A 27976-nucleotide genomic window follows, 5' to 3' on the forward strand; every position below is an offset into this window, starting at 1 on the left:
CTATTGTATTACACGCAGGCGTGCTTCGGAATGTTATCACTTACAGAGAAGAAGGCAAAGAGGGAAGGTGAGTGGCTTTGGTTATATCATCTCAAAGTAACTTCAGAGAAAGACTTTTTTCTATTGCAAAAGTTTAAAAGGAATAGGAACAAGCAACAAACCTTTTAGCTTTCTGTAGTGCTCAGTTCAAAACAATGGCTCCACAGGGTGCTGAGGGCCGGCATTGGGTGTCTAACTGGAGTTTAGCAAGTGGTGTCCATTTGCTCGTTTCCGTGTTTGTGTTACAGGTTTCAAAATTTTGCATAAAATTTGCCTAAAATATTCATATTTAACCTTCCAGACAAATGACTGACATTGTTTACTACTCCGTAACACCAACATACTACATCCACCAACATATGTTTCAGTTTATGAACTTTCTGTTACTACAGCCCACAATTCGCTACCCTGACTCCTCCACAATACTATTAGATTATCAACTTGAAGCTCATTTGTTCAACTCACTCAATAATTCCTGATTTCTATATTTTGATTCTTTTCTTTGGTATGTACTAAAAAACATCATTTTGTTAATTAGTAACTTTGCCAATAAAAATTTATACTTACAAGTGTCTAACTGAGGTTTGACAAAGAGTTTTTATATATATAACTGGTTACAAAGGCTGATCATGCAAACGGATGCTCTTTATACAAATCCTGATTTATGCTTGTAAATCACCTGAGCTGGCGATGAATTCATACATGGAATATATAATAAATTTATACATACTCATCCAGTTCCTATTTCGTTTTGATAACAAAACAAAATATTGCAACAGCAGGTTTACCATTTTTGGCAGCATTTAAAGCAGGAAAAGGCTCCAGAATAAATAGAATAAATCACAGAATCACAGGATAAACAAGTTAGATGAGCAGCAGGTAAAAGCCTTACAACTAAGGACTGGTACGAATGTCATTAAATGATGTCAGAACACTGAAGTGTGTAGCCACATCTTCAGTTAGTTTACTTTAGTGGGGTTCTCTTTAGAGCAATTTTAGTATGTATTTTATCGAAGGCGCCACATAAATTCGGAGATTTTAGGCATAATTTCCCAAAGAATGGCGCTTGAATCAAAAGGTTGGACTAAGTTACAAGCTGGATGAGTGCTCAAAACAGAATATCTACACATACTGTAAGTGCCTCTCTATCGTGTTTGCAATCCCTCAAAGATCAAGCGTAACGTCTGCTTAGCTTCCTGCAAGCAGAAGCTGTGGTGTTTTCTAAGAGTATTGCTGCACAAACAATGACTCTCTTAGCTGAGATATGTCTGAGTCTAGTGGTAAGAGACCCTCAATGACTGGAGACATGACCAGTTGAAGAGAGCAAGTTAAGGTTGGATGTCATTCCCGTCACCACTAGTGGCCTGTTTTGGGAATTCAACCCCAAACTGTTGTTTGCAGATTGCTAGCTAGGTAAAAAAATTTGTAAAAAAATTTGTATGTTATTGTTTATGCTTCATATTTGTCATTTCTAATTGAATTAAAGAATTGTTTGAAAAGAACAATTACTAAAATATAACAAGTTGTCTTCTCTCTTTCTAACGGTGACCATATACAAAAGAAGGTAATTCTCAATAATCATAACTCGTTATTTTAAGATTTATTTGACCAGATTAAAAAGTATTTCTAAACTAATTTTCTTTGAAGTATTCAGTTTTAGCAATTCATAAACAAGTTGCAGAACCGTCTGATATTCTATATCAAGGAAAGAAAGACATTTTACCATGAATGAAATGCTCTCCAAGCAAATACTTGTTCTAAATCTATTAAACAGCTCAACATTTCTGTGATACTTTATTATGTAAATTTAAGTTATATTTAGCATTGTATTCTAATAGTCTATAAAAGTTAGTGAAGGCAGTATGAAGTGGCAGAGAGACAGCGTTAAGGAGTGAGAGGGCATGCAAGGAAACTGATGACTCCTCGGATACCCTCAATGTTGAACCATGCAGCAGCTTGTTTAGTAGCAACTTAATAAATTATATCTGGGCAAAATTATCAAGATCATGAAAAGTCCTCCTTTTCGTCTGATGTCATGTAGGAATAAATTTATCCATGTTCGTCTGTTAATCCTTCTGTTAATCCTTCCATCTGCAAAACATTCAGTGATCGGGAAATGAACTCTGTTTACTTCTGCATAGAAGTAAGAAGTAAAAGACTGGTGTTAATCCCACAAAAACCAGATGATTTTCTGTGATAACAATGTTCATGCTATCAAGAACCCGCCCATGTTTACATTGGCAATAGTTATTATTTCACACAATTTTATTTCACAATATTTCACACATTTTATTACTTATTACACAATGTAGTCATTGAATTGATGAAATACTAGTCCCGCAGCAACTACCATAAATTGAAATATAGATTAAACAATCTGCATCAGCTAGTCGCTATCCTCGAAGTAGTGCCCACTGCACAGACTGTCGAGGGAGTTCAGCAAACTATCGGTAGAGTTTGAAAGCTGCAACCTTTTTCATTTTTAACCATGCCATTAGCTTACAATGCACATGGTCGACGAACAATTGCCACAATGCCGAAATACGGCGAACATTGTGGCAGTTTACTGTGAACAGACCTTAAGTATGTTTTGCTATATTTGTCTGTCTGTCTGTCATCCATCGTTGTTTTGTTGCAGGTCATCTTCCGACATCAATAAAAACACAAAATGAGCTGGTTGAGAAAAGCGGCACTGTTAATAGCAGCAGCAGCGATAGTGCAAGGCATACGAAAGGAGAATTATCCAAGTATCAGAGATGACCCTCAGGAATGCTGGAAGTACGGAGAAAAAGTACCAACCAACCTTCACATCTGTGACCCGGACAAGATTGTCAGTTCCAGCCAAGGTAGGTGCGTTGAGGCATGCGGTAGAGCACCAATACATTCACCGTTGTTATGAGGCGGTTTATCCGCAAGTTAATAACAGTGCATCTTAGGTCAGACATTCAAGGCACTTGCAACGCACAAACATTGTGGATACAATGCCGACACAAGTAATTAACAACGCACGCTCCACAACGTGATACTGTTAACACATTAATATTATTAATAATATTAATGTGTAATAATAATAATAGTAGTAATAACACTATATTATTATTCAATATTATCTTTATATTTTTAGTCTGTTAATAGAACAAGTCTAAAACAATACACAAAGTATTCTATTTATTTTCTATTGACCGTTGTATGTGCGTTGTGATGATAATGTATGCGCGTTGTATCCACAATGTTTGTGCGTTGCAAGTGCCTTGTATGTCTGTTGGGCATGCGTTGTATGCGCGTTGTGATGATAGTGTATGCACGTTGTATCCACAATGTTTGTGCGTTTCAAGTGCCTTGTATGTCCGTTGCGCATGCGTTGTATGCACGTTGTACCGACCTAAGATGCACCATTACCCGCAAGTTTGTTCCCATCCGCAAGATGGAAACAGCAAAGATTCGCGAGTCAAGTGAGATTTGCTATTTGCTATTTGCTATTCACAAATATTCTATGCTTGCGAAAGACAGAAACAGTAATGGCAAATGATGAGCAAGAAGATGCCGGGCAAGCTATTCTATTTTAAACATTTTTCTTATTTCACTCATTCCTATTTCGATGCGAGCAGTCCTGAATGCCCCGCTCTGACCTCTGACTTTGAAATCCTTATCTTTTTTTGCTTTTTTAACAAAGTGTGTGTGTGTTAATCTATAACATGCAAATGTGCAATGAAACTTTTACTACACGGTAACTTAATGAGTGCACAACTCCATATCCGCATAATGGAAACAATGAAAACATATCCTAGCATAAGTACCAACTGTGGGCGGTCTACTGCGAAGGGCTATAAACCGAGCTGCCGAGTTGATATATTGAGCAGATATAAACGTAGTAAAAGCCAAAAGCTGGTGAGCTCTTCACAGGCCTGCATATGGCAAGGAAAGTTTACTTCCTGCAGTTAACTCTATTAGCGTGAACATTGATTAATAACAGTGGGTAGGCTGGGATTTTTTAGAGCTATAGCTGGTATCGCCATAGCTGGCTCTACTGGCTGGTATCCTAAAAGATAGGGGGGAAGGTGAGAGTTCTCTAAAAACAGTAAATTCACCCTTGCCTAGAAAGAGAGAAGAGGGAACAATAAGCTATGTGTTGGTTATGGATGTTTTAAAGACTTAACACAACTGAATACTACCCGACCAGCCTTTAGGCACTTAGTCTACAGGTACTTAGTCTACAGGTAATTGTAATGGTAATAAATCTATTTTTGTGGTTCTTTTTTCCAATAATAATGCTATAACTCCTGACATTCTTACATAAAAGTGGGTTGCTAACGGCACCCCATTGTAAAATCCTCATGCACTGAGGCTAAACTTCTGTGACCATACAACTGCTCTTCATTTCCTGTTGTTTATTGCCGATACTCTAAAACCGAACTAGTCTCACAGTCTAGAGTCATGTGAACTAGACGTTGGTGTTCACTTCAGAAAAGGCCGCGATTGGCCACTTTGCATCAATCTGCCTACCGATTTAACAAGAGTTACTTTGGTTACAAATTCAACAAGGGTTACTTTGGTTACCAATTCAACAAGAGTTACTTTGGTTACCAATTCAACAAGAGTTACTTTGGTTACCAATTCAACAAGAGTTACTTGGTTACCAATTCAACAAGGGTTAATTTGGTTACCAATTCAATGAGGGTTCCCTTGAAAAGAAGTCTGCCACAAAAAGGAATGTAAAGATAAACCATCTGCAAGTGGAGTATACTCTTCTGGTGGCAAGGATACCATGGCTTTTAAATCACGGTTTTAAATATTCAATTTTCTACAAATTGCTGATATTCTTCATAGATGAAGCCAATGAGAGAATATATACTTTGTGACCTTCGGCTAAAGACAGTTTGTCATGATCTTGTTACTGGTTTACCAAGTCCTGTTTACTGTCTCACTCTTGTCATAACAACTGTGGTAGGTGCGAGGTTACATCACATGACCTCATGCTTGGGCATCGCGTGTAAGCACTAGTGTTGGGCCAGTAGATAATTTAGTGCCGGATATGATATCCTTGCACTTTTTTATCGGTTTTCCCGGTGTTGGTATCCTCGGTATTTACCATCTTTGGTATCCTTTGCCAACTAAGAAAGTTTGGTATTGTCGGTATTGTAGTTCGGTATATGGTTTTCAGTGTGTGTTTAACTTCAGCTTACCTACTGCCCATTTTTATATAACACAAAGGGAATAAATCAAATATAAAACGTATAAATATATCAAACGTATCAAATATCAAACGGGGTTTTATCAAATATAAAACGTAATATACATTTTATATTTGATAAAATATAAAACGTATATTACGTTTTACATTTTATCAATGTAAGACGTAATATAATACTAGATACCTATAGGTAGCGCGATAATGTTCGTTGAAGAAAGAGTTATAATATAATTCGCATGTGTTGTTTTCAGAATGTCGGAGAAAAAAGTTGTGATCGCCAATGTGCGCTGAGCGACTCTTTTTGATTAGCGTGTTCCTCAAAGATGCGTTTTTGCTATTAACCATTCTCATTCAGTTACATAGCGATTCAAGGCAAGACGTCAAATGAGCTCTTTCATAAGCAGCTCATTGTGCGGGAGATTCTCCCGCACACACGTCGCTGGTAATGCTGTAGCCTGTCAAATACAAAACTCTTTCCGGATAACCAATTACTGATAGGCTTTCACGGCATCGAAAATGATTGGTTTTCCGGATACCGATAATAGCTCGGTGTCGGTAAAAGCGGATAGCTCCTTACCGGCCCATCACTAGTAAGCACCACCCAATGGAGAGTAAGCAGAGATCAATGATTACTTACAATAGCCAATCAACATGCATTGCTGTGCATAGCTGAGGGCTAGCACCAGCAATTCTTTCAAGCCAGCTAATTACAGCGGGAGTTTCTATAGGTGTAGCATGCTGCCAGATGCAAAACATCCTGATAGGGCACGAATAACATATTAATCATTAACACAATTTACTGCAGGGATCATAATTATGGTGCTGTTTAAAATAAATAGGTTATTTGTTATTAATTCATCGTTTGTTAAGTTTGAGCTATGGCAATGGCTGATCAATGAAAAGCTAAGGACGCTCCACACATCTATCAACTATGTGTCTTTCTAGCCTGAAATTGGTGTAACATAGCAATATTTGCACATTATAAAAAATGATCCAATAAAAGCTAAGTTTGTACTTGTCGAAAGAAATGGCTAGAACTAAAATGATTTGTGAACATACATAGAAATGTAATTAGATCAAAGCAAATTGGAGCCTCTGAAGTATTAGTCACCCTTTAATATTCAGTTGGACTGCCCTTATTGTCAACCACAGGGTAGATAAAATGGGTGCCCTATAAAGAAACTGTATTTTTTGAGAATATTTCTGGTGGGAGACAGAGTGTCTACAAAACTTGCTTCTCTATTATATATAGTCTGTATGGCCAGAGATAATAAAGAAGTTAAGGTTTTGCCATGAAAGACAATGAATAAAATTACTAGGTGATCCTGTAATTATGATCACCACTGCATTTAGTTAGCATCGTAAATACCTGGCAGTATTAGATGAGCAAACGTGACAACAGCAGCCGAAAAATTCTACTGAAGTCGTTGCAGGAGAAGACAACTTTATTTTAATCAAGTTTATTGTATTATGTAATGTATTATGTAACACCCCCTTTGTCACGTGACGAGAACTAATTCTCAAAGCCAGCATTGGTGGAAATACAAGCTTAGCATCAAGGTGGAAATTTGTGATTGCTTTAATAAACCACAAAGCGTAATTTCCTCCTTGAACAGTTCACCGTTTTACCCTGTTACAAATGAGTAGGAATGCACGCTAATGACAAACATAAACTCTTTATTTATAACTTTAATAATTCGTTTAGATATTTAATTATGATTAATCTAAATATATTTAATTATGTTTCAATTATAAACTATTTATTGTCAATTATTAATTATTTATAGTTTTATGTCTGACTATTTTTATAAAATTTTAAGCAATGGGCATTACCCTGTCTCGTTTTTTTATACCTGAGGATTTCGTGGAACCTTTTTTAAGCTAACTAAATCTTACTAAATATACGGTAGTACATTGTTATTGCTCCTACTTGTTCAAAAGTCAACAAAGTTTAGTGTTATGGTTATTTTTCCTTACTACCAATATTGTGATATCAAAAAATAGAAATGTAGAATGTTGACTTTGGTATCTTTACAAATATAAAAAACAAACTACATGTATTTTTAAACCTCTTATATGAAGTTCTGTAAAGACAGCAATACATAGGCATGTATGAAGATGGCAGCAGTTGCGTAGAACCTGTGTGAAGGTCAGACCAAAATAGGCATACCTACATTTAACTATCTACAGTAAGTGTTCCGTAGTAGAACATCTACTATAACATAAACCTCCTAAAACATTTGTTATAACGTAAATTCTACATAACGTAAAGAATTTATGTAAAGTTTTTGCTTTTTAATATGTAAAAAATTCCATATAATGTAGAGTGTCAAGCCAGTTCCAGTTCCCAAATTTGGTTTGAATAACGAAAACCTATAGTCAGCCTTAAAAATATTGTATTCACTTTTGCCACCCTTGAGAGAGAAAATGACACATAGGGGGTGTCTCTATTATATATACTAGTACCATCACAGTCTAGCCTGCTCTGACTGATCTTATTCTTCATCACAGGAAGGGAACATGTAGGTGCACAATTATTCAGAAATACGTAAAGGCGATAGATTGGTGCAGGTGTTAGAGTCGGTCTACAAGTATGAGTACAAGTCTGTCACGAGTTGGAGTTTCGTTAAAATCATTTTTATCCAAAGCTTTTACTCTGGCTTCAGAAACACGGACAAACAGACAGACACTGATGTTACGATACTAAATACAAGTAAAGTATATATTTTTTGTTTTACTTCATTTTTACATACACAATATTTTTTATTTTTTCTTGCAGCAGAGACCTTGCTGTCTAAAGAAAAAGTAAAAAATTGATTTAAATTAACATCGAAGCTGTGCGCTCCTCTTAACTTAACGTTAAACATTTCTGTAATCATTAACCCTAAACCATGTGAAAGGGATAAGAAAAGAAAGCAGAACTGTCTATACAAAACAACAATACTACGGTTACTGTACAGCGATTAAGTTAAACACTTAGGTTTAGTTTTTTTCTATTTGAGGACCAAAGCGGTGAGTTTGGGATGATCTTGGAATCGATTAGGCAATTTACATGTATTTTACTGTTCGTATAACGTAAAGTCCCAATAATGTAAGTATCTAAAATTCATTCGCGTTGTAGGAGTGTCTACTGTATCACTACATTTAAAGGCTATCTATGCCTAAAGTTTCTAAAATTCTCATATCACTCTTCCTGGCAGCGACAATAAACAGCCCATCATTGTATTATAGACTGAAGTAAATATGTCAGGCTGTACTAAACAGGTCTGAAGCAGGAAATAATCAATCTACAATCAATAACTGATTGATAAATCTAGGTAAAGTTTTAAGAAGTGGGAAGCCCATTACCGAAATATGTTCTTACAGTGACCCCTCCATAACAAATGACACTATGATTACATCATCATCCACAGATGTGATGATAGTTCAAATGTTAAAGCAAGAGAGAGAGAGGATGTGCTGATGTGGCCTAAATAGGCCTACTTGAACAAGTTCTGTAGCTGTTGATTGTGAATATTACTGCTGCCAACAGCGTAGATGAAGGGAGAGTATAGTCTGTTTCACATTCCATTCTAAGTATTCTCTTGGCAATCAGCCAACTAATCACTACAAAGCGACAGGGGAATATCAAAGACTTCCTAACACTGGTGATACCTGCTGAAATCAACAGGAGGGAACGAAACTGTAGGAACAAGTCTTCAGTTTGCAACAGTTTCATCAGTGCAACTTTCTCCGTTATCAGTTACTCGGTTATTCAACTGAGGATCAGGAATTGAGGACATTTCTCTAACGGATAAACAATTTTATTGAAGTAATATATCCATGTATCTCCCTAAAGAGCAAAACACAAGCTGCTCTACCTAAAGATGCAGCAGTATTTATATTACATAAGCGGGTGTACCAAAGCTTAACAGTTATTGTTTGAACCGACCAATCGCATCACTTTGCTATCTGCTAACTTTGCAAAATTTCCATATAGGAAACAATAAAAAATGATTATGCTGCAGATAACCATCATGGGTAACAAACTAGGCAATAACAAAAATTCTGTGAAAATTACATACCATATGCTGTGAGTTGCACTCTCACGTAATAGAAAGGCATATTCTGAGAACGAAACGTAATACAAAAATCTAGTCACAAGAAAGAGTATCTCAGATATGTATTACTTCGAAAAATTTTAACAACTAGTAACTAATTGAAACAGATACTTAGACACTTTCGACATGTAACCTAAATAAATAAATATAAATAAATTTTACTAACATGTGAACAGTATGAATAAAATTTTTAAATACTGTCAATTGCGTAAAAATGTCTATAAATCGTGGCGAATGGTGTCTTTCATATTTTATATGTAAGTTTCGATCCTAAAAGTCCCTCGTATAGATATATAGCAGTTTGATCGCTTTGTCTTTTCATCAATGCATCGGAAATTACGATGGAGTTGCTCCTCCCATGGCTGTTTTCAGAACCATCACCAATTCATAGGGTTCGCTTGCTAGATTAGCACTCACGAGTTTTTAAGTTTTCTTTAAAATTATTGTAACAAAGCAGACTATCTAGCCATTACTTACTTATTTTTTCTTTTAATTCGTTTTGAGCAAAACACAAAACACTTTTCTCATGATATGAAGTTTGAAAGTTAAAATAGTAACTGTTGTTATATGTTAAATAAACATAAATTTTCTGTGCATTTATTTTTTATTCCCTGAGCAACGCCGAGCACTCATCTAGTTTTTACTATAATAAGAGCTGTGTCCGTCCATCTGTCCAAAGCTACACTTAAGGCCTTAAGAAAAAATTACCTATCATAGGAATCAAACCCATGCCTCCAGATTAAAAGTCTAGTCCACTACCACTACCAGTTACTGTACACCACTCAGGCCACCTTATTATATCGTGAAATAATTATGGGTATAATGATTATACATTGCAATCTCTCATGCCGCCCGGAACTGCTAGCATATTTTACTAGAGTATTAAACTAGCGTTCTAGTTTTATAATAAAAAATGGCTCTGTGTTTAACACAGCTTGATTAACATTTGATAGTGACTCAAGTATTATATTAAAATAATTATGTAATATAATGAAACTTTATGACAATACCAATTGTTTTCAATATCATTTTCAACTGTTTAAAGTATGCTAACTCTGCCGAAAGAGCTAAAAGAAGGCTTTCTTTAGGTCATTTCTTTTTTCAGCAAAGACTTTGCTGAGGCAATAAACTATCTACTTGGGAATTTTGCAAAATAAATGTAGCAATTCCTGTATAAATACTTTGTGCTTGTGAGGCAGCATGGAGACACGACCTGTTCAATTGTGCTGTGTCATTCAGAACATGCCTTGATGATTTTTTTATAATTTTGTAATTGCAACATTGTTCTCAATTTTAGTTTTAGCTTTTTAATGATCACATCTAAAATTTTGTCAAGTATTTGCTTAAATTATATTTTTGTATGCAAAGCTGATACCGGTACAATAACTTTAGACAAAAACTGCAACTTTGCTATGGGAGTAAACAGATAAATGCAAGATTTAAAAAGTAAAAGTTGGCAGTTTGACTTAAGTCTAAGTAATCTGACTGATCTATCTGACTAATCTATACTAATCTGACTAATCTATAGTAAACTATAGATATTTAGCTTTGTGAATATTTGTACAATAGATGATAGCAGGTATCAATTAGTTAATGTAACTAAAGTTTGTTTTGTTAGAACTCTTTAAAGCCCTAGACTAGATGTCATTATAAAAACTGAAAATTAGACACTTTCTGCTTAATATTTTCTAAAGGTCAATAACTTTAAAGTAACTTGGCAGTGACTTCTACCCACACGAAATACTGTCATATGAGTTAAGATACTCATGTGAATAAGACATCAAGCATTTTCCTTTTTCTCCTAGCCAAGGAGCTCAACGACCTTGCTGCTGAGATCAGCACGAGCACAAGTGCTGACTCCCAGTGCCCGTGTAGCCAATACGTTTGTCTTGTCGAGAAACTCGGTGGCAGAAGGAGAGGCTACCCTGTGACTTTAGTTCTTCTTAAGGATATGGAGGAAGGTGGACAAGAATTGGTGGCTAAAGCTGGAAATTATTCAGTCTACCTGAGAAATGAAAAAGGGTATGGCAGCATGGCTCGCTGCCAAGATGATACCCTTGTGTTGTTATCATTTTCTGACAAAGTGGTAAGAACTATATACATAATGTCACAGCCATTAACACGTGATGTTACGCTTGGGAAGTTAGGGGCTTACATGATGTTACGCTTGGGAAGTTAGGGTCTTACGTGATGTTACACTTGGGAAGTTAGGGATCTTACGTGATGTTACACTTGGGAAGTTCGGGATCTTATGTGGTGTTACACTTGGGAAGTTAGGGTCTTACGTGATGTTACACTTGGGAAGTTAGGGATCTTACGTGATGTTACACTTGGGAAGTTCGGGATCTTATGTGGTGTTACACTTGGGAAGTTAGGGTCTTACGTGATTGTTACACTTATGTTACATAATGTAAAGTTGAACTGTAATAGTGTTGACTTCCTGCTGTGAATTTACAACTATGAAAGTTTTGTATTTTCATGCAACAAAAATTTAACTTGCTGTTGTTTATTAACTTTCATGACACATTTTCTTATCGTAACAAGTTTTGAAATGACAGACCCCTTCTTTCCTGTACCGTTATTATACTGTCAGCTAGAGAATGACACTTGAGTAGTCATAAGATATAAGGGAATGTTCACTGAGGTGCTGTCACAGGTTTACATTCTCACCGGTAACATGGCCATGGCAAAAATATCTAACGATGAAGTGATGACAATTATTGACGATTCTCGCTCATCATTTAACCCAGAGATCGCTGAGGGCTTAAAGTTCATCCTTCAGCGAATCAGGTGAGTGGCTGCTTGCCGAGTGCAAGAATTTATTAAAGATTATGCGAAGAAGGGCACAGATGTAGACAGTTTTACCGATATACAGGTAAACCTGTAAGAGGTAAATTCATTCTGAGATCTGCTTCCCATTAAAACGGTTGTGTGTTAGAGCAAGTATTCCTATGAAACTACACTGTAAGCCATTTAATTGGTTTCACCACCTTGAAACACATGTATTAGGATAGTTTGTGAGAAGAAATAATCAATAAAACGGTGTTTATTGTTGGTATACAGTGTAGTAAGTCTAGGCTCGGAATGGCATAGGTTCAGAGGTGGAGATGGTGATATGCATATACCGAATTACTTTCTCTTAAACTAGGTTAAGGCCAAACTAAGTCAGCTGACATGTTTGTTACATGACATTTATATACTTTTTTGAGGTTTTGGAATTTTCGCCAGCCTTGTCGCTGTCACTTATTCGACTGCTTCAAGAAATATTTTAGAAATGGCTTTGGGTGTTAACTCACAATCGGCTCAAGTTTTACTTTGTATGTTTAAAAATTCACATGTTGAGGTGATTGTAAGTCGATTTTAAGTTTTTCATATTTTTTCTATTTTTGGTCGCATTCCACAACAGATTTAACAAGGTTAAGCTGTAAAGCCATAACAATTTTATGTAAACTGGAAGTTTGGACAAATATAGTGAATCTACGAAGCGTTAAAAAGGTAAATCCCTCCACGGTTAGTAAAAATGAACTCAAGATGATTGAATTTATTTAATGTATTGTAAGTTCAAATTGCTGTCAGCTACACTTTAATGTATTGCAAGTTCAAATTGCTGTCAGCTACACTTTGATGCTTCATGCACCAAGACTGCTTTTAAATGTTCCAGTCTAATTTATTAGTGACAGCGAGAGAAGAGATCCAGTTCTATCGGATGTTTTTCATGTTTAAGCTGTCCCATATGTTGTCTTTAAACTTAATTAAGATTTGAAAGACTTTGAAATTTGTAGTTCGGTGCGAAGGCTAGTCTAAAACAAACTGATGAAGATGACTTTGATTAAAGAGTTAATTGCACCTCCTTGAATTGAAATTGAAAACTTTAAATAAAAGTTGAAACTATTTGGATTAGTAGGTTACACTAAACAGATGAGCTGATCTGCTCCGAATTTCATAAGCAATGGCGAGAGAGCGTATGTGTACTTTTGAGCGTATGTGTACTTTTGAGCGTATGTGTACTTTTGAGCGTATGTGTATTTTACCGCGACACTATTTTAGCCCAAGTGATCATAAGCCATGTATGGTTCACAGATATGAAGGTACAACGCATTCGTCCTGTGTATACTGCAACTGAAACATAAAAGATTACCTTGATTGAGACCTTGTTAGCACATTTGTTTAAGTTACTAACATAAGGCTGGTTCACACTATATCGTCGTATGTTGGCGTTGTTCTCTCGGCGATTATTCGTCGACTGACTTCGTCGACTGGCATCGTCGACTAAGGCACCTGATAGCATCAAGGCAAAGCATATACTTCAGGAAAACTTGTTGCTGTGAAAGTTTCTCGATAGTTTGCCGAGCATCCACGACAGCCAGTGCAATGTGTCTGTCGTGATGGTGATCATCTGTCATGGATTGCTTGATCTATATTTTCTTTTATGACAGTCGTTGCGGGATCGGAATTTCATCATTTTTTACGACCACATTGTATAATGAGAATTCTATGCCACGAACTATTCGCTGATGTAAACACAGGTAGGTTTGTGATAATCGGTTGGTTTAACAATTTAACGTTGACATACTGCAATATAGCGTAAGCCACCCCTATGTGTATCAACATAGCAACTGCTAACAATACTGTTATAATGTAATGGGATTAATATAACGCCTGCTGTTATTCTCAAACTATGTAAACCTCAAATGTTTTTCGTCTGTCTAGTTAAAGCGAATAAAATCTAGGAATGAAAAATCCACATCGCGGATGATTTGATCCCGGAACCTCCTAGATGGCAGACCAGCGATCTAATCCACTACACTGCTATAACCATGCTGTCATTGACTAATAGTACACCTATAATATAGGTTAAAATAATCATACTTGAAGCTTTGGGGGTCATTAATTGGCACGGTTGACAGTTACATCTTACATTTAAGCAGCGCAACGATTATTAAGCTGTCTGCAAACGCCGTAATTGTATTAGTAAAGGTGAGCTCACCTTTACTGGCTTACCAAGTAAGTTACTCTAATTCAGTGGGCATTTGTTTTATTATCCGTACAACGTGGGTATTTGGCTAGTAACATTATATTTTGCAATGATAAGCTTTCAAATGTCCTGATTGTGCATATAAATTTACAATCTTGGCCGACTCAAATTGATTTGAAAATTTAAAAGCGATCAATTTACAGTCGCAAAACAATGGTTAATTTCTGTTTAGAAAATATAAATCAATCTGATATTCACATTTCAAGGTTAGTTTCAGTTTGCATTTACATGTTTCGCAAAAACAGGAATTTCGAGTTATTAATGTTTCTCTAGGTTCAAGCAACCTTTCTGAACTCCCTTTTTTTCTTCTGATGGGCAGCCGAATTAAAAAATTGATAGTTAACTATATCAACCAGTTACTATACAGGCCGCAGTTAACTATTGGCATACGATGCTGCCAATGTCTTAAGCGGTCACCACCATTCCTTCAGTAGCCCCATCATTGCAGCTGCCTCTGTGCCTACAGGAAAGAACGATAAAATTATCTCCCATCCGTTTCATTATAAAGAGCAGCATGTATATATTTGTTGCAGAAATGAGCTCATGGAATAGTGTAACATTCAGCTACTGAGAAGACAAAGTTACAGATTGCAGCCAGAGTTTGGGTTAATTTTTTTATTGATTTATGATTTTGTGCTTTGATTCAACTATTGTGGATACAGTGCGTGGGCAGGCAATCACTATTTCAGAAGCCCAAGTCACGCTGTTGCTAATACCCAAGGTTTCTCCAATAACTTATGTGCAGTCAGTTGTCATGGTAAATTATAATATTTGTTCTATTTCCAGTTACATATCCAAAAGATTTATTTTGTTCGAGTACTGGCAAGGCTTTGCTATGCGAGGTACTGCTTTTTGCTTGATATTTTGTAAATTCTTTTGCTTTTTGTAAAGAGCAGCAAGAAGAAATTCTAATGAAATGGCTTGTTATTAGAAAACCTACCGCATCTCATCAGACAATATGGTTAAATTATAAATCTTTGGTCAGCATGTGTACATGCAATTGCAAAGTATTTAAAGATATGAGAGAGCAAACCATGGTCATCATCTATAAATAATAAAGATCACCAATCGACTCCCTCAAATCTTGCACAAACGATAGAAATCTCACTGTGAACCAAGACTAATAGTATGCTTATTCAAAAAATAATTGTAAATTATCTCAGCATTCTTGATTCGTGAGTTTTGGCCAATTCTGTGGATTGATGCAGAACTGCACAAAACCGAGTCATAGTAAATGCTTGAGCAGGAGGTACAGATGGCGAACTACATGATGGATACATTAGTTGTTGTTCAGTTGGCCTGCGGCTGCCCGGCCAATAAGATCTCTCGACACAATCAGACGCTGGACTTGTGCTGTGCCTTCATATATCTGTAAGAAAGTGTAGAGACAATGCTGAACACCTATTACTATAACCACCTGAATCTAGCAACCCCGACACTAAATTGATTTCAACAACAAGAAGACAACTTGAAGGAGGGAACGACACTACTACTTCATGTAACAAAGGAGAACGACTACTCATGAGAGGTGATGGCACATCTATCTTTACTATAATAAGAGCTGTGTATATCTGTCTGAAGCCATAGTTGGTTGTTGAGAAAACGATCACATTGTATGCGATTTGTACTCAGACATTCGGCTTAGCAGCCAGGCACGCTACCATTTGCGCTCCTTCGCATATTGGAATAATTGGACGTATAATTATTACACTGGTGCACCGGAATGCCTGAGTACTAGTAGATATAAAACTGCTACGAAAGCTCGTAAGACACAACCTTGACCTTCGTGTTTAAATTTACTCTGTGGGACAGACTTATTTGTACGAGAGCAATGAACTGGTAACTCCTCTTCGGAACATATAATCTCACTTAGAGCTATACCCGGAGAGGGAGACAACCCTTAGTCAGAAATAACAGATATGTATATACAGGAGTTTACAAAAGTGTAATAGCAGATGTTCAGACAAGCAATTGTGTTCACAGATATTGATTTCTCAGGTAAGCTGATGAATAGCATGAGTTCATATGTCACATTTAGACTTGTTAAAAGGCTAGTATACACGGCTGCGATTGAAGATATGAAACCTGAGCTAATGAGACAGCATGACACAATAAACAGTAGTTTCCTATGTATATTTTGTAGAATCACTAAAACCTGACGCTAACATTTTATCCCACTAAGTATTGATTGTCTGTAACTAAATTAGAGTAATGATGGAAAACATACGGTATTCTTACAAACGCAAGGCCTATACAATATTGAGATGCTTCAAATCTCTGACACTTACCTGCTAATATTGTAAACTCGTTTGTAAGCAACCTGGTAATACTCATACAACAGAATCTGCTTGCAGTGTACTGTACTTTTCGGACTATTAGCTGCTACTTTTTTTCGATGATTTGAGCCATGCGGTTTATATAAGGGTGCGGCGATTCTGTGGTTTTTTCTTTCACCGCTAGGGCGCATTAATCAGAATCTCCGGTTAGTGCGCCTTTAGCGGTGAAAGAAAATACGAAACAATGCCTAAACAATGTCTAATGGTACTGTTCCGTTAGACACTATGTTAAAAAGCGTCGGTTAATACGAAACAGCGCCGTTAGGCACTGTTCCGCTTTAAACAGCAAAGTTGCTGCCGTGTTAAAAATCACCGTCCTGAGTTTTGCGGCCTATGTATTGTTTTATTATCGTTTTTCGAAAAATAAAGCAGATGTGGCTTATATAAGGGTGCGGTTTATAGTCTGAAAAGTACGGTATATGATATGTTGATTATTAGTGGCTGCTAGTGAAAAAATAACCAGTTGAAATGGGATGCTGTAGTTTGGTCAATTAACAGTAATATGGTTTATGTTACATTTTTACCTTGGATGTAATACTTCATTAGTGCATTTGGCTGCTTGAACAGGCAAGTAAATGAGCACATTATATTGACTATTCAGACTTGAAAAACGGAACAGTAGAGAAGTAAAGACAGTTTTAGTTGATGTATGCCCAAGTTAATCAGCAGCTGAATTAATATTAGCTTTTTGTCATTTTTCTATAAGAATTTATCTAAACATTTCAAGTGCTTCTGTAAAACCCAAAGAAGAACAGCTATGGAACCAAGGCTAAAAGTTTGATAACTTCGTTAAAACCCTTGAAGGCAATGAGGAACTAGTTCCCATTTCTATCTTCACAGTTTGTGTTGTGATTTGTTACGTTTCACACTCTGTAGCGAGTGGTCAAGGAGGGACAAGTTTCTAGTGTCAAATGTAATCGCGATCAAGGTTTGTCGATTTTAATCTTAAAACATCCTGGCAGTCAAATCACCTCAAACATCAAAAACAATTGCAAATGATAGAAAAATATTGATACTTTCTGATGAAATCTACTAGAGTTTTGTGTGAGTCCACTTTTAACACGCAAACATATGACACAGCAAACAACCATTGATTAAAAAAACACAAAAACAAACCTGGAATATTTTGGCATCTCTCATCAGTTTCTCCACAGGATACTCACTATTGAAGCCTGCACCACCAAACACCTGCAATATTATCATCTCAGACTAGGTCATGTTTACAAACTCCGCTATTACATAAACCTATCATTAGTATAATTACACAACTCTAAAGCGAGTGAGCAAGACCACCATGATGGTCCAAGCACTGATGACATGTGCCAGACACACCGGTGTCAAATGTCAGCTTAGCTAACAGGGTTAAATGCAGCAATTATCTGACACACACATTGAAAAAGGAACCAACTGAATTCCGCATCCAGTCCAAGCATAGACACATGGAGCTGAGATATTGTTTGAGTAGTCATTCACTCCGTGACGAGTTTACAGATGTTTACTTACATGAGTGATATCACTCACACACACTCACATGTATACATGATATATATGCATCAAAGAGAAGACAGGGTATAAACTTATATAAATATATACTGTGAAGGTAAATCATCTTCTAGAATATAAAAGGAAACCCTGATAAAAGACATTACATTAGCAATTCCATGGTGACAGTTCTCAGGTAGAAGTAGATGTCAGTATTGAATACTGTAACAGAGATGTAATGACAGAAAAGAAGATAAACTGATTTGCAGACACGTGTCAGACACATGCATGTAGGTGTCATATTTTATGTTAATTCCGTCATAAGCTTATGATATTAACATATACAGTCGCATGTTATTAACAAATACAGTCATATGTTATCAACATATACAGTCATATGTTATCAACATATACAGTCATATGTTAATAACATATTACTGTATATGTTAATAACATATACAGTCACATTTTATTAACATATAGAGTCATAAGATGATAACATATGACTGTATATGTTAACAATGTATGATTGCATATGTTATTAACATATACAATCATATGTTATTAACATATAGAGTTATATGATATTAACATATTACTGTATATGTTAATAACATATGATTGTATATGTTAATAACATATGCAATCATACATTATTAACATATACAGTCATATGTTAATAACTGATTACTGACGCAGTTGACAGAGACTGTTTCATGGGAACAGACCAGGTCACTGAACAAAAAAAACTTCTATTTTGCACTGCACAAAAAAGTAGAAATATGGAAGCAGTTGTTTACCTGCACGGCGTCTGTTGCACATTTGTTGGCTACGTCAGAGGCATAAGCTTTAGCGATGGAGGCAAGATAAGTGTTCTTCCTTCCCTGATCGACCTCCCACGCGGAGCGACGAGTAATTAACTTAGCTGATTCTACTCCTATCGCCATGTCAGCCAACATGAATGCTACAGCCTAAAATTTACACACAATAGAGAGAAAAAAAGAAGTGGTAGGGTAACAGAGATGAAGGATACAGTAGAGATGATTATATACTAAAGAGAAAGGAGGTAGAGGGGAGATGAGCATAGAAAGGAAGATAATTAGATGAGCACAAAGAACCTTATCAGATACTAAATATAATAATGATTATCACAGAAAAGACTGGTTTAGATATCAGCAAATTGTATCTGCATATATTAGCCATGCAATAACAATTCATGGAGAAAACAACTCCCTCTCAGCACCATCACCAGCATGTACATGTCATATTGCTATGCTGGCGAATTCTATTACATATTACCTTAAAAACAAATACAGTGAAACTCGGATAATTCAAACTTCAAGGGACCGAGCAAAAGTGTTCGAGTTATTAGAGCGTTCAAGTTATCAGGACAGTCATAAGCGCACGTATTTATCAGTAGATACATGTACATATACAAACTACATATCAATCAAAAGCATAGATTGCTTGTTGCAAGTTAAAGGGTCTCTCGTGTGAAGTTTTAAATATTTTTAATCAGAAAGTATAAATATTTTTCTATTACTTGAGATTTGTTTGTTGTTTTAGGCGATGTGACTGCCAGGACGTTCTCAGATTAAAATTGGCCAAATAATTGGCAAAATTTGATCGCGGTTAAAACCCTCAGAAAAAATACATATGTATTTTTCTACCGAGCGTTTTAACCAAGATCAATTTTGCAGTAAGTCAGTTATTACAAAACTGCTTTACTATTAAAAACCCATTATCAATTTTGCCGATTTTACTTTAAATTTATCCGAATTTTACCGCGCCTTTCTTGCTTTCGGAGGGTTATCGCTAAGCGGATGTTTGGTAAAATTTGATTTTTGCAAACCTTTAGAAAAGTCGTTAATGAAAATATTTTGCCGATGTTGGTAATAACAAGGCCTAAGAACTACTAAAAGTCAATGTTTGTCTCTATGGCTTGGATTAAAGTGATATTCTAAAGCGATAGTAACAACCGTCTCGGTAGCCGCTTGGCAAAAAACTGTTCGAGTTAACAGAGTTTCGGTCGAGTTATCTAAAGCCATTTTTCATTGCGTGGGAACGGACCAAACAAATACGTTGAGTTAACCGTGTTTTCGAGTTATCCGAGGGCGAGTTATCCGAGTTTCACTGTAATACCATGTAATAGAATGTTCTCAATGAAATAAGTTTTCTTTTTCATTTTTTCAAATTTTTAAGGCAAAAATACTTGGAGAGAACATTAAAGATGACAAAGCATTCAATTAAATAAAAAATCCCTAAGGTGCCATATGATAGACTGCGTTTGTAAAATGCTCCAGCCAGCACTGCGGGGCAATCCTCAACCTCACCCACCTTGCCTCTTCCAAACTAAGCTAACAAAGTTACCCAGTTGTATAGTCAAGTGTTTAATATTTCTTAAAGGCCATAGTTTAATGTCCACCAACCAATGGAAACCATCGTGGTATTCCTACCCCACCTGGTGGTTGCATATTGGTGTGCCAAAGGTTTTTCTTTCAAGACTGTATTTGGTCGCTTCATCCAGAGCTCTGGTGGCGAGGCCGACAGCACCCGCTGCCACAGGAGGTCTTGTTCTGTCAAACGCCGCCATGGCAATCTTGAATCCAGAACCTTCTTTTCCGAGCATATTCTATCGAATATACAAAAACAGCTTTTTAATAGCATACAAAAAAGCTGAGAAGCAGTTGTCACCGAGCTGTATAAAATCTGCTTCAATTCTACCAAACTCTCAATGCTTACAATTGTATAAGAAATGATAGCATGAGTGGCAATAGATGTAACCATATTGTCACAAATTCTGGCTTAGCTGTACGTATTTAGGGCATATAGATAGATGAGTGTGTAGTTTTATTATTCCTCACTTTTCTTTTGTTTCTGAGAATTTTTGTAAACATATAACATGGTTTGATATGACTACAGCCTAGTTTACTAGATTATGTTCTGTACATGACCATAGCATGACTCATCATGCATTTCTTATGATTGCGCAATCCTGGATGTTCATTCCGGAACTTTCTACAAGTTTTGTTTTTGTTTAAGCACGCAGTGCTCTGCAGTAAGAACCCATCCTATTTCAGAAATTATTCAATTAGTTTATTTAATATTCTGCTGAGACACTACATGAAAAATTGAGTTATATTCCGATGAAAGATCAACCTTGTTCATCTGATCGACCAGGTGACACCTGCGTTAGGAGACCAGCAGAGCATCAACTACGATTGTTTTAAATAGTCACTCTTTTGGTCAAATAATCTAAATGTAATATTTAATAATAATTTTATATAATTTAAATATAAGTCAATTAATAATTTAATATTATTTACAATTTAATATGGCAGCAGTTAACCTGATTAAATATTCCAGATGGATGAAACCAAAACTCAATCTTATTAAACTGTATCAACCAGTAAACTATTGCAGCTAGAAATATAGAAACAGTGAACTATGGCAGCTAGAAATATAGAAACAGTGAACTATGGTAGCTAGAAATATAGAAACAGTGAACTATGGTAGCTAGAAATATAGAAACAGTAAACTATGGCAGCTAGAAATATAGAAACAGTGAACTATGGCAGCTAGAAATATAGACAGAGTGACTCAGTCATAACCCAGTAAAGATATGATTAATTCTGTACAGGCTGTCAGCTTATGCAGTTAAGAAACTAGAAACTGATGGATGTAAAAGTTACATGAACACAAAAATAGTTGACACTGAGAGAACAATAATAGACCCACTGTCATAGGATTTTACCAGATGTTGGGAGAGTGAAAACCATCTGGTAGCAGTAAATATTAAAGCTTGAAGCAACTCGAATCTCCTATTTACTGACACACTCATGATGTTTGATGAGGTCACTGATAGAAAGAGACAAGGGAAAGCTAATAAAACCAATATAGAAGGAGCAGCGATTGACACTGCAAGGTAGTCACATAATAGATGTGATGAGAGATGGATGATTCACAAACCACAACAACTAACAAGGACATTTAGAGAGTGAAAAAGTGACTATTTCTATGTATGGCTTGAACTTGTGAGGATGTGTTAAGACATGTGCCTTTTACTGGGTATGTAGGAAAAAGCTTGCTGAAAAGTGAGAACAGGTGCCTATTAGTGAAGAGCTTATAGAGAGTTTTTGTCGACAAACACTTGTGGACAGATGTACACAGGTGTCTATATGAGTGTAGACAATGGTTTGTGAAGAAGTATGGACAATTGTCTAGTTGGATATGTAAATGGAGGCTATTGAGATTTGTGGACAGGCGCCTATTTAACCCACTCAGGACTGTTCCCGAATACCTCGGGAAGAGTTGTGCTCTCCAGGGCCCATTCCCGAAGTACTCGGGTTAAACTTTGATTTGCTCTATTGCTTAGCTGTTTAGGTACATCGGTTTTATTCATTCACCAAACGAAGTTTAAGAGTCTGGGCATCATTTTGATACCAAATATGTGATTGGACAAGAAAGTTTTAACTAACAAATTATGTGATAGATATCAACTGTTTTGGAAATTTGATGATCGCCATATTGGAAAAGGTTTATCCGAACGATGGCAAAATTTTTAAGTGAATTAGATGCGGTAATCAGCTCAGGGGAAGAAAATAGCAACAAAAGTAATGTTCAAGAAGAAAATGAGAATTTTCTGATGGAAGAAGGTAAGTTTTATGTGGCAATTTATAGAATTTTACCGAAAAAAAAACGGTAAAAAGCCGAAATTTTTCTTGTGAATTTCTAACAAACTTTATTCTAACAGTGTAAGATATGGATTTTTTTCATGATACACATGATTATAACATTTTCAATCCAATAAAATTTAGATCTTTTTGCAGCATGAACTCATCACTCTATTACCCCATAATAAACAATAGTTTTATGATTTCCTTGTAGAACTACAAGATAATAAAAATTTCTTATTTCATTTATATCCAATTGTTCAACCCACAATTAGTCAAGCATATAGTTCTCAACCTCAACATCTACTATAAACTAGCCTCAACCACTAGGCTCTAATATTGGTCGATAGGGGACACTTACCACAGTAATCATCTTCATGACTTTTTGTGTTTATATTTACAGTATCAAAAAATATTTGCAATTTGTATTACCAATTGTTAGCTGCAGTAGACTACTTATTTTCAATTTGTTATTAGGTATTTACCCTGAAAAGCTACTAAAGCACAATTTTTTCTAGGCTGTACAAGAAGTTTGAAAGCAAATAGGTTGCTTACTACCGATCATATTTGCTACATGTAGGTGAAGACAGTCAAGGGCTTGTGAGTGATGATGCCATTGTTGATGAGCCTAGGGCTTCAACACCAATATCTGATGAATACTGCATCAACTAACTTATAATGGCAGCAAATATGCATGTGTAGTTGGCATCAAATAACTCTCATCGTGTCATAATTTTTTAATGAACACACCCTTATTATACATGTATATATTGTTTCGTTTTCATGCATATTCATTTTTACTGTATTTTTTACAACATATTTTACTGTATTTTTACACCTATTTTTTTGCTAGTAATTGATTGTCTGTTAGCTGGTAACTTGAGTTATTTTTATGCATAATATATTCATAATAACCTCTGCAATGCATTTCAATATAAATTAACAAATTGTTTGATTATATAATTGATAAAACTGTCAGTGGCGTAGTGTTGGTTAGAAGCTAGTAACACCTGTTCTATTGCTCGGAATTGAGAAATCTTTTTTTTATTTGCTGCTGATAAAGTTTGCTATCAATCTAACATAGGTCCAACAATGTCAGTATCAAAAAACTGCTTGTGAGCTGCTACGAAACATGAAAAACAATTTTGATAAAAAAAAAGTTCACAGAATTATTAGAAATTGTGGTCAGTAGAATTTGTAAAGGTGCACAAAAATTTATATCACATTGTAGCCTGGAATGTCTTTGTTATGCTGCAAAAAACAAATCAAGATTATTTTGAAAAGAACTCTAGTTATACTCAATTTTGTGTAGCTCTATTTTAATTGTAAGGCTAGTGAAAAATTAATTGGGCTGGGGGAGCAGTCAACCAATAACTAATTAGTCCTGAATGGGTTAAATACGTGGACCGCGACACGTGAAGATGAATGAACAGGGGCATAAGTAAAGCTGTAAACAGAGAGCCATTTGGGATATGAACCAGAAATTGCAAATAGATAATAACAAGAGATTGTTGAAATGTATGACAAAAGGTTGTGGTCTATGAGTGGGTGGGCGAACAAGAGTGTGGAGATCTGTGGGCAGGCAGTCATCTAGAATCCATGAGTTTAGTTGTAAAAAGAGCCTAGGTGCTACAAATACTGTTTACCTCAGCTGGGATTCTCACGTCTTCGAATGTGATGCCAGCGGTGTTGGACGCTCGCTGTCCCATGTTAATCTCTTTTCTACCCTGCGTTACTCCCGGCCACTCTGCCTCTACTATGAATCTAAAAATAGAAAGAACTGAAATATAGGAAATGAGAAATGACCTCTCTATATATAATTCTCTTTTATTTAACCAAAGAAAATTTTACACCAACTTATATATCACCCAGCGTCGAAGAAGAATGTATAGGCAGTCAAGAGGAAAGTCTTAAAACATGACAAGTGAAAAATGCAGACATAAATTTCAGCTTGCATAAATGAGGAAACTTTTGCACACAAAATATTTATAACTTGCATATCGAAGTTGTGCTCTCTACACTAATAATGGCCTATAATATAAGAGTGATGGCATTCAAGGAGTTATCTGCTCGGCTATGTCATAAACTAGTCGTACTACCCGGCGTTGCCGGGGTATTAAAAAAGTCTTTGCACAGAAAATCTACGGTATTTGTATTTAACAAATAACAAGATTTGCCATTCTAACTTTTAAACTAGATGTCATGAGGAAAGTTTTTGTGCAAGTCAAATAAATTAAGAAACAGAATAAAGCAATTATTAATGGGTTTAGATATAAATGTAAAATAATTAGCAAGTAATAGCTAAATTAAGTCGGTTTTGCTACGATTATAATAAAAGATGATTTGGTAATGATACTATTAATACGAACTGAGAAAACAAAATAGAAAACCTGAGTAAGTTGAATTGATAATAACAATTCTTGCATAGAAGTGTGTGCGTGTGTGTGTATAAAAAGGTTACTGTTTCACCAGAAACTATCAATCAAGGTAAGGTACCTCTCAATACCAGTACAAATGTAAAAATGAGATATCATACTGTCTTTGTCTGGTACTTTGTCTCACCGAACAGAGAGAGAATGTAGAGGCTATTCCTACTTGAGATAATACAATTGTCCGCGTGAAAAGTATTAGCCCTTAAGGATTTAACCATCGGACCTTACGAAAAACCGCAAACAGAAGTGTAACAACATATTTGAAATTGCAACGGCATATTTAAAAATTAAAAAACGCAATGGTAGCAAAAAATTAGTTTTTAAATAATCTAAAAAAATAACAAATACAAAAGGTAATATTAGGTGATAATCAAAAGTGCACATTTAGCATGTGCATATGGTATATGGTATACGATGAAAGCAATAAAATGATAAGAAACTTGTGGTTGCAATCTTCGTGAGTTCAAATCCAACTCGAAGCAAGTTTAAATTCAAAGATTTTTATAGCTATAGCTGGATAAACCAAAGTATACGCAAAGACACAAAATTTTAGATTTACATATATAAACATGCGTATACTTTATAGTTGTATAACACGCGCTACTTAATGAAAAAAGGAATGTAAACGTCAGAAAAGGACTTACAAAGAAAACTACTACAAATGACAGAAAGAATCTGATACAGTTGAAAAGAAGTGACCAGCAGACGAATGAATTAAGCTTCATGTGAAACCATCTTGAAAACGGAGACTCGAGTAAAACGAGGGCCTACGATAGTCTGTCGACCATCTGTGTCAGCACAGGAGAGAATGAGGACAGGAACCACATCATGGTGAGCGACTCACTTCACATGCTTTTTTTAAAAGATTTGTTGGAAATCCTACCTAACGTAAATCTACTAAAGCAAGCATAAAAAGCAGGTCTACTAGATGAACCTTTTGCATGAAGACATTACAAAAGGTGCATGTATTAAAATCTAAATCATTGAGTGAGGTATAAACTGTATAAAGTTACCCGGTAAAGGCGCTGCCAGCAGAGGCCTTTGGATCTTCAGCAGTTCTGGCCAACACAAAGTACCAGTTGGCGACACCTCCATTTGTTATCCACATCTGAAACAACCATCTTTAGGTAGTGAGGAGAAGTGTACGGACAAAGAGATGAGAGAACCGACACTAGACATGAAACAAAATGAAAAGAAATAAGGACGTTAGACTTTTACAACAAAACTTCAAATTCAGAGACGAGATTCGCATACCTTCTCCCCATTTAATATCCACTCATCTCCTTTCTTGACAGCTCTGGTCTTGATACCGGCTACATCTGATCCACAGCCAGGCTCTGTCACTCCATATGCCTACAGTTACACCAATGCACTCCAAATGCCTACAGTTACAACAATGCACTCCCTATGCCTACAGTTACAACAATGCACTGCATATGCTTACAGTTACAATAATAGAACATATTAACCACATTGCAAGACTGTTTGCTTATTTAAAATACGACAAAAGACAGGAAGAGATGGACTCGACATCGATGAATATAAAATATTTGTCTTGCTTCATGGTAATATTCCCAAGTAATGGACTACACGACGCAATGCAGTTTATTTATTATTAAAGTAAGATATCATGAGTTCAACAATTAGGAGTTGTCTACTTGTAATTTATGAGGAGACAACTTACATATAAAGTATACATTGGCCATGTGACTTGATAAAGCAACTGAGTCTAAATTTGCAGCAAATTTTTACTATCTTAATCAATATTCATCAAGACCAAAGACGAATTTTTGTACAAGATACGTATTGACTAAAGTGAAGGTGAACATACCATTTTTAAAGTTATCATCTCTTGTTAAAATGTGTAAAAAGATTAGACGAATACTACATATAATGCAGCTGAATGACAGATAACTGCACGCATACACGCCACAAATAATTGCACCAGACGTATTTAACAAAGCAGAAGACATACACAAAACCGAATAAGTAAAATTTTGATGGTATCTGATAAAAAGCATGGAGGTCTGAAGACTTACACACATGAGGGGCTGTTCGGTCATCCTCCCTAAATACTTTTTCTTTTGAGCGTCTGTACCAGCTACAATCACAGGCATCTCTCCCAGAGAGTTGGCCTCTATTGCCACCTGACATGAGACAATATACGCATGATTTGATGGGCATTGTGGAAACAATCAATACTTTCCTTAAAAAAGCCTGACACGTTTCAGCAGCGTTAAAACTAAGGTCAGCATATTGGACTGTGTTCAAAGTGGTTTTACATTCTTATTTGATTGGCTAATTATGCAACTGTTGAGTAATTTCAAGATCATCAAAATAAATTCTTCAATTTAAAGATGTTACTCAAAGCAGTAAATGATAAACATCCTCAGAACAAAAAAATCAAGAAAGCTTGTTACACACAGCCTCGAGTCCATAACTTTATAAGACAATATATTGTCACCATGGAAATTATTGAAAACTGCTGTCAAGTACAAAACAGCTTGAAGAAAACATTGGCACGCAAGATCAACCTGTATATTTATAAAAACATCAGCTCCATGAATGCTGCCAAACACCATCTGAGCAATTGTAGACATGTTAGCATTGCACTAATCTCTAAAACTATACAGTTATACCTCCCTACACAAGCTTAATGCGTTCCAGGACTAAGTTCGTATGTCAATT

The 27976-nt window shown here is 35.9% G+C and overlaps 2 protein-coding genes across 2 annotated transcripts in view; one reads left to right on the forward strand and one right to left on the reverse strand.

Annotated features, from left to right (window-relative positions):
• Positions 1–15154, forward strand: LOC137408894 (uncharacterized). The gene is made up of 5 exons (XM_068095514.1): positions 1–67; positions 2678–2885; positions 11136–11416; positions 11987–12120; positions 14899–15154. The coding sequence occupies exons 2-5, from the start codon at positions 2708–2710 to the stop codon at positions 14915–14917; spliced, it is 612 nt and encodes a 203-aa protein (XP_067951615.1). The 5' UTR covers positions 1–67; positions 2678–2707; the 3' UTR covers positions 14918–15154.
• Positions 14949–27976, reverse strand: part of LOC137408893 (medium-chain specific acyl-CoA dehydrogenase, mitochondrial-like) — a 16866-nt gene continuing 3838 nt past the window's right edge. The window contains exons 5-12 of the mRNA XM_068095513.1: positions 27328–27435; positions 26543–26641; positions 26302–26396; positions 24503–24620; positions 20645–20815; positions 18984–19154; positions 17818–17889; positions 14949–15734 (exon numbers count right to left, since the gene is read on the reverse strand). Of these exons, the coding sequence (XP_067951614.1) occupies positions 15645–15734; positions 17818–17889; positions 18984–19154; positions 20645–20815; positions 24503–24620; positions 26302–26396; positions 26543–26641; positions 27328–27435 (924 nt within the window). The 3' untranslated portion in view covers positions 14949–15644. The remainder of the gene's footprint in view (positions 15735–17817; positions 17890–18983; positions 19155–20644; positions 20816–24502; positions 24621–26301; positions 26397–26542; positions 26642–27327; positions 27436–27976) is intronic.

Source organism: Watersipora subatra, chromosome 11, assembly GCF_963576615.1.
Source record: "Watersipora subatra chromosome 11, tzWatSuba1.1, whole genome shotgun sequence".
In the NCBI taxonomy this organism is placed as follows: domain Eukaryota; kingdom Metazoa; phylum Bryozoa; class Gymnolaemata; order Cheilostomatida; family Watersiporidae; genus Watersipora; species Watersipora subatra.